The 8,367-nt window shown below is 40.9% G+C and overlaps 1 protein-coding gene across 2 annotated transcripts in view; it reads left to right on the forward strand.

Annotated features, from left to right (window-relative positions):
• Positions 1 to 8,019, forward strand: part of Slc30a9 (solute carrier family 30 member 9) — a 55,221-nt gene extending 47,202 nt beyond the window's left edge. For both annotated transcript variants that reach the window (XM_052735060.1, XM_052735059.1), the window contains 3 exons: positions 2,281 to 2,410; positions 4,911 to 5,024; positions 6,716 to 8,019. In XM_052735060.1, the coding sequence (XP_052591020.1) occupies positions 2,281 to 2,410; positions 4,911 to 5,024; positions 6,716 to 6,760 (289 nt within the window). In that variant the 3' untranslated portion in view covers positions 6,761 to 8,019. The remainder of the gene's footprint in view (positions 1 to 2,280; positions 2,411 to 4,910; positions 5,025 to 6,715) is intronic.
• Positions 8,020 to 8,367: the final 348 nt, after the last annotated feature.

Consider the following 8,367-nt stretch of genomic DNA (forward strand, 5'->3'; position numbering starts at 1 on the left):
ATTTCCCTTTTGGGGGGGTGTGTGTGTGTGTGTGTGTGTGTGTGTGTGTGTGTGTGTGTGTGTGTGTGTGTGTATTTAGGGGCATGTCTAAGATTTGGCTCCTCACCTAGCATAGATTCTGTCTGTGTTGGTATTCTGTGTGCATTTGAAATACTCTGCTAGGCAGGGAGTATTTTGTAGATGTTAGTAGAGTTAGTTGGTTTATAACCTTTAAAACTTTCAGTCTTCCTACTGATTATCTCACCTTTTTCTGGAATGAAGATATTGAGGTCTTCAGTTGTTACTGACTTATCTGTTTCGACTTTATTTCTGTCCCTTTTTGTTTATTTGGGTGCACTTTTGCATTATTCTAAGTAAAAGCTAGTAAAAGAACTCAAGCAAATGTGGCTTGTCTGCAAGAATGAAGGTATGTGGATTGTAGCATTAGAAACTACCCATGTCAGTCAGCGAAGCTCCTGCAGTTGTTGTTTTTAACAGTGTATTAGCACCTATTGCAGTTTGACATTAGCCCCAAACTTAGTGGTTTAGGCGACATTTTATTATCTGATAGTATCTGTGGTCAGGGATTCAGGCCCGGCTTATTTGGCTCCCCTGCTGTAGTCAAGGTGTTGATTGACTTGTGTCCTGGGAAAGGAGCTGCTTTTGAGCTTTTTGATGTTGGCAAGACTACATCCTTTGCCACCTAAGCCTCTCCAACACGGCAGTGTGCTTAGTCAAAACGTGTAAGCTGATGGGCACTCAGTGAATGTGAACAAGAAAATCACAACAGACAGCCTGCCTGATAAGGGACATGACATTTCATCACTCTGCTGTGTTCTCTTGGCCAGAAGTGGGTTGCATTTGAGGAGAGGGGATCACACAGGATAGAGGAGCCATTGATCAGCAGGAACATCTCAGGGGCTGCTTGACACAAAGAGCTTTCTATCTGCAGTTAGCGGCAAGGACATAAGGAACAGCTACATCAGAATAGAATTAGCCATTCCCTGAGTATTAAACAAAGAAAGACACATCACAGCGTGCTGTGAGGACAGAATGCAAACAAGTGAGTAAATGAGATCGCATCTGCCAATCTGGACAGATTTTATTTTTAACTTGAGTGTCTATAACTTTGTAGCCATTGAGTCGTTTATTCTCATGTCATCCCGGGGAGTTGATAAAGCTTCTCTGTGTGGATTACGAATCTTGGACCCAGGAAGTTCGAGATCATTCAGAAATTAGAATCCAGTGTTGTGATAGCACGTAGAGTTTTTCTTATGGTGGCATTCTAGCACAACTCTGTTTTCAGGATGGAGGCTTTATTTCTTACAAATTCTATAAAGAAAGCAGATTGGACTGATCACAGGTGGATCACAGGTAGAGGCTTTCTCAACAATTCTCTAGGGAAGATTTTATCTCTTATGTATTCTATAAAGAAAGCATATCAGACTGATCACAAGTGGATCACAGGTAGAGGCCTTCTCAACAATTCCCTAGGGAAGATTTGCTCCCTGGGGTTAGGGTTGGAAGGAAGAGAATCAGTTGCTGCTTCATCTGCATTCCCTTCTGGGTGGCTGAACTGTGCAGTAGACTCCTGGAGGTGGGGAGCCCTGGTCTGCCAGTGCACTGGCTGAGTGACCTTGAGAAAACACTTGAGTAAATACAGACGCCACCTTGTGTTGGGTTTTAATCAGAGCCGTTCATTCAGCGTTGGTCTTCCAGTCTCCGCTACAGTGAGCCTGAGTCTGTGCTCGCTCATCATTGCCTTCAGCAGTCAGCACAGTAGTTCGTCACCCTGTTCTATCAGTAACTACGGGACTGTGAGCAGACCGTGCATGCCAGCCAGCACACAGGCCACTAGTACACTTGTGCTGGAGCTCGCCCCCACTGCTGAACCTCATGGTCACAGGAAAGGAAAGGAAGGGAGGAGGTTTGCACACTCAAAGATACTGTTACCAACAAAGCTTCTGCTTTGGTGTTTGTTTTTTTGTTAGGAAATTGGTAAGTGGATAGACTATGGGAAGGTTTATAAGATTAGCTTGATAATATTAGAAAAGCACTTTAGAATTAGTAATTTTTTAATATGCAAACATAACTCATGTATGTAAATTATTATAAAACGGTATTTATTACACTTACACTTTTGTGTGGCATTATGCACAGAAACCAAACTAGATGGTCGGTCTTAGAAAGCAATGAGCTTGGTGGTAAGTGGTCTGTAGTGTTTCTGGGGAAGCCGGAATTTCTGCCATGAGAGTATGGAGGTGTTACACTCAGACTTACCTGCATTGTTATTCATCACAGGGCAATCCATGATGTTAAAGCCACAGATATGGGCTTAGGGAAAGTCAGATTTAAGGCAGAAGTTGATTTTGATGGACGAGTTGTTACACGATCATACTTGGAAAAGCAAGATTTTGACCACATGCTGCAAGTAAGTTTGTGTATTCATCCTTTTCTTCTGTAGCCCACAGTTTTAAAGTCACTCTTTGTCTGTATAGTCTTAGAGTCTATGGACTTCTTAGTTCCCAAGTCTGATAGAGAGCTTTTTATTTACAATGGGTCCAAGGAGACAGCCAAAAGAACAGACTTAATCCTTAAATGTTAATACTTGTTACATGTTTTATGTAAGCGACTCAACAACCCTGTAGGGTAAGTAACATGCTAACATACAGACGAACTTAAACAATAGACTGATTAGCTTGTCTAAGGTTTCAGAACCATAGATAGGAAGTCCCATGAATCTGATCTTTGCTTTTTATTAAGAATCCAATAGCAGACCTGCCCACTTTGCTGTTTTATTTTCTGTAGATTAAGTTATCAGACTCCAAAACTGATAAGTAGAAAATTCCAGAAATAAGAATCAGCTTTAAATTGCCTTTCTGAGCAACTTGTTGGTTCCTAGGACATGAATTATCCCGTCTCCCAACATGTCCAGTCTGTATGTGCCACTCAAGCTGAGCTGGTGTGGGGAGAGGAGAGCTGTGTTCACATAACTTGTATATTGTTGCAGTTGTATTTTATTATTATTGTTAAGCTACTATGCCTAATTAATTGATTCAACTTTATCATCGTATGTTTTTGGTATATGAAAAAAAGTAAGATATTTAGGGTCTTCACTGTGTGGTTTCAGCAAACTTCTGAACTGTTGGAACAAAACCTCAGAGATAAAAGGGTAATGCTATAATTTAAGAGACAATTTATAGAAGCCAACAGTAATCAGAACAAATATTACTACTTGGTTTTGTCAGGTCTTAACATTTGCTGTGTAGGTTGAGTATCCTTTATAGAAATACTAGGGAACTGAATGTTTCCCATTTCATTTTTTTTAATATTTGCATATGTTGAGTGTTCCTAATCCAGAGTCAAAAGGCCTGGTGTTTGGGCTTTGTTATTGTCATTTTGTTTGTTTGAGACATGGTTGGTCTGGTGTAGCCTAGGCTGGCCGTGAACTCACTGTGTACCTCAGGATAACGGGACTTCTGCAGCTCCTGCTCCTCCTCCTTAGTGCTAGGAGTGCAGGCATGTGCCGTCATGCCTGGTTTATGTGTGCTGGGGACTGAGCCCAGGGCTTCATGCAGACACCCACCACGTGAGCTCCATCCTTGCCCAAGGTCTTTTGATGTCATGGTAATGCTCACAGAGTTGCAGACTTCAGCACAGTGTGGATTTTCAGTTAGCGGCATCCAAAATGTATCATGCTTGTGTAAGGTCTTGGAAGAAATCATTACAAAACAGTTTAAGCCTAATTTTTTGCTAAATCTCATTTTTCATCCCAAGAGTTAACTATTATGCTAAATTTGATACCTGTCAATTTCCAGTCTGAGTTTTAGACTACATGTTTTTAGTGTAATATATTACATGTTGAATGTTCCACAGTGTATGGTATAAATGTATAATATAAATGGTTTTATATTGTATGACTATACAACTGCATAACAGCATGACCGAGATGCCTTGTTAGTTTATATGGTTTGAGATCATTTCCAGTCACTGCTGTTGCATTCTATGAATATGATATGATACGGTTTGCATATCCTGTTTTCCATGTTAAACTGTTAGAAATGATGCTACAAGCTAGGTGTGGTAGCACAAAACTAGAATCCCAGCACTTGGAAGGTTAGGAGGATCATGATTTTGAGGCATCCTGAGCTAAATGGATCCTATCTCAGAGAGAAAAAGAGGTGATGCCTGGTGGCATTTTCATATGTGTGTCCTAGGTCATGTGTGTAAGTCTCCTTAGGGTAGGTATGGACAGCTAAACTTAAGGTAGGTGAAGACTACCAAATACACTCTTTAGCGTCCATAGATAACTCCAGTTAACTTCCAAAGTGTGTCCATTTCTCTCTCATATCCAGGATAACAAAGTTTCTATTGCATCTTTTTCTTTCCTTGTCTTTCTTTTGTTTTTTCTTAAGGACAGAGTCTCGCCATGTAGGGCTGGCTGGCCTGGAACTAGCTATGTAGACCAGGATGGCCTCCAATTGAAAGATTGTGGTGTGCTCCACCACACCCAGAGACCTTGAGTTCCTTCCCCGTTTCTTACCTCCAGAGCTCAGATCCCCTAGGACTGTGCCAGGTTCTTCTATGCTGCTCATCCTGCGTAAAAGTCCTTCTCTTATCACTTTATCATAAAAACACTTTGTGAAAATTTTGTGGCTTCATCTACTTTGAATTGTTTACTTACTAGACTGAAGTAGAGGCTACTTTTACTGTTACAAGAGGTCATTGTCCTAGTAGTACTTGATGAACAGCCTTTCCCTTTAGTTTGTGGTGCTCACTCTGCATAGCATTCTTTCTGAGCTGTTTAGAAACAAGGGATTCATTGCCTTGGCCTAAAGTTCTTTTTTTTCATTAAGCTTAATGGTGCTACAAATTGTACATGTACCACTGTAATTTTAAAATTCTGTTTTCTGCTTTCATTTTCTTTATAGGAAATTCAAGAAGTAAAAACTCCTGAACAGTTAGAGGCCTTTATGCTAAAGCATGGAGAAAATATTATTGATACTCTAGGAGCTGAGGTAGACAGGCTGGAGAAGGAGCTGAAGGTAAGACACAGTCAAAAATGCTCTTCTGATAGAGACAGCTGCTTCGGGAGTCCTTCTTCTGTGTGGACACCATGCTGAATGTGTCTGGTGTGTGCGTGTGGACTCATCTCACCCTGCTAGTGTGCAGGCAAGGGTCTGGTAAGTTCATGAAGTTAGGTGACGTAGTCAGTGAAGTCGAGAGTCACCGTGTGAACCTCTTATTCAACTCCAAATTCAGTATTTTTATCACTCTTCTTCCCACTCTGCATCTAAGATTGTAAAAGATATTTTGTCTTTAAATAGAAAATATTTTGAAAAGTTCTAGAGAAAAATAAAAGGAAAACTTCAGACTTTAGTCAGAAAGTAGGAAAACTAGAGTATAGCACTAACCTGCCCTTACATTATTTAGTGCTTTCTTTCTAATTGGAGGGAATTATACTCTATTAGCTGTGTTACTAGTAATGTTGCTTCATAGTTTTTAAAGGCTTACTTTTTTTACTTCATATGTGTGGGTGTTTTGCCTACATGTGTGTATATCTGTGTACCACATTTATATTTTAAAAAAAAAAGTGTCTGCAGAGGTCAGAAGAAGGCATCAGATCCTCTGGAACTTGAGTTACAGACAGTTGTGAGCTTCTTTGTGGTTTCTTGGAACTGAACCCAGGTCCTCTGTAAGAGCAACAAGTGCTCTTACCTACTGAGCCATCTCCAGTTACTTTACCTTTTTGCAAAAGTCCTTTAGTGGAAAGGATTAGAAGCTGTAGCTGTCTTAATAGAATATAGCTGGGTTTCCTTATCCACCTCTGCAATGAGTCTCGGATGCTTCTTCATAGCTTTGATTAAAGAACATGAAATATTATTCTACTTGTCTCCTGGCTAACCTGAGTCTAGCCTCCTGGTCAAGGAAGGCCATTTATTGATTTGTTTGTTTGTTTGTTTGAATTGCGTCATTGTAAAGAACTTTCACATAGTTGGTCATTGTGACATAAGCCTTTATCCCCAGCAGAGACAGGCAGATCTCTGTAAGTTTGAGGCCAGGCTCATCTACATAGTAAGTTCCAGGATAATCAGAGCTGTGTGGAGAGACAAACAAACCTGTCTCAAACAAACAAACAAAATCCCACAGCAAAAGTCACAAGGTTAAATTAGTGTAAGCCACTACTCAGACAAGCACTTGTGCAGACCGGAGTCTGCACATCTCAGTGAACGTCTGTGTGATTGCAGTTGCCGTTCCGAAGCTGGGTTGCTCCGCTATCCACTATATCTTTAATTGTGTGTGTGTGTGTTGGAGGAGGACAGACTTATTTAAACACCCATCTCCACTTCCTTTTAGCACAGTGCTTGCCCTAGACTATATGGACGAGTCCTAAACTATAGCAAACAGTGTTCGAAATTTATTAGTTCTGATTGGTATTGTTTTGCAGTGATTTTCTTTTCACTATGAAAAGGGGCATTACGGTTTTTAGCGCTTCCATGATTGGCATATACGAGATCTGTAAAGCATCTTTGTATTAACACATGAACAGACTCAGGGAGGTGGGATTACTTCCTGTACTGTTCATAGTATATTCACATTAATTTTTTTTCTTACGCATAGATTCCACTGGCTAGTGTAGCAAATGTTTTTAGTTGCTCTGGCAATCAGAAAGAATTAAAAGAAAGGGGGGGGGGTTGTTTTGCTGTGAGTAATGTGGAGATATTTTTCTTTCTAGAAACGAAATCCTGAAGTTCGGCACGTCGATCTAGAGATCCTATAGATCTGATGAACGCGTCACTTGGGACATTGAGACATCTTCCTCCACACTGTAGGGGAATCTGTGCCGTCCAGAAGCCGTGCTCCTGAAGATGGATGGCCTATTTCATGTGCTGAGCAATTGAAGAGGCCACAGAACTAAAACTCCTTTCTTCTAATCATGTCTTCATGCTTCTGTAGGGACATTGACTGCTTAGATCACCCACAGTTTCTCATTTTAGCCAGTCTGTATTGAACCATGAAATCATGTTTCCTTTCTTAACATGGTAAAATAAGTGTTCCCCATGGACCTGTAACTTAGGTTACCACTGAAGATTTTTAGTCCATCCAAGTCTTCTAATCTTGAATATTCTGGCTAAACCTTGTCGTGTGGTTTTAAACAGTCACTGTGTTTTGAGGTCTGTCTTTGCTGGGAGAGTATTTCTGTATACTGTGTGGTTCTGACCCGAGTACTGAGAGGCACGTTCTCCTAACTCCATTATCCAGAGATGGTCATTCCAGAAATGGCGCAGAACTTACCGAATGGAGTGAAGACCTTTCTGCATCTGTAGATCATAGTAGTTGCTATTTTCTAAAATCTCTTCTTTCTCCTTCACTTTTTTCCTTTTTTGGTTTAATTTTTGTAATGTTAAAGACATAATCCTACATGTATGACTTTTTTTTAAACTGGCTTCAGTGCCATAGTGTTTATTTACTGGGAAATAATGCATTTGTAAATGTTTTAACATTCTGTAAAATGGACTAGAAATATTTATAATTTTACAGGCAGGATAGCATTTTGTTTTTAATTTATTTAAAAGAAGGCACTACTTATGTAAATCTGAACTGTGGGATCCTTTTTGCTTTGAGAGAGAAGTAAATCTCTTACACGGAACCTTGTGTTGTGGGTCTGTGTGCTGTCAGGGCCAGCTGGGCATCTGACGTCCGGTACTCCAAGTTGGCGAGCGTTTAGCTAGCATATCAGCTGCACCACATTATGTAAGCGAATAGCTCGCTGATGACTGGAGGTATCAAGGGAAAAATACTCAGTGTGGTAACTGAAGACTCAGTGGAAAGCTGCAGCTGTCACCGCCCAAACAGGTCACGAGATGTGCGAGAGCAGCGAGCGTTGTTCACGTGAGCAGTGGCTGCTCTCGGGTGAGCGCTGGATACACAGCACCAACATCTCTGTGAGTTCGGTGTCTCCAGACTTTCGGAGACGGGAGTTTGTGAATTACATCAAACTGTAATGTGGAAACAAAAAATAAATCTCTGATTGAAGGATTGGTCACAGTAGTTTTTGATCCAGAAATGACACTTGGCAGAAAATCGTGAGAATTGATAATGTGCTTTGTGTAACCATAGGGAGCATGCTTATTACCCATTTGTTTTTGTTTCTGAGCTAGAGTCTTCCTGTGGAGGTCAGGCTGGCCTTGAACTCACTACATAGAGCCTAGGCTCTCTGAAGATACGAAATTGGGGCCAGCAGAGGGATAGCTCATGGTAAGAGTACTTGCCACCAACCCTGACAACCTGAGTCTGCGCTCCAGGACCCACATATGGATAGAGAGAACTGACTGCTCTATTGTGTGCCATGGTATGCTCCGCCCCAAAATATATTTAATAAAATTG

The sequence above is a fragment of the Peromyscus californicus genome, unplaced genomic scaffold (assembly GCF_007827085.1).
Source record: "Peromyscus californicus insignis strain IS unplaced genomic scaffold, ASM782708v3 Scaffold_13__1_contigs__length_99412109, whole genome shotgun sequence".
In the NCBI taxonomy this organism is placed as follows: Eukaryota; Metazoa; Chordata; class Mammalia; order Rodentia; family Cricetidae; genus Peromyscus; species Peromyscus californicus.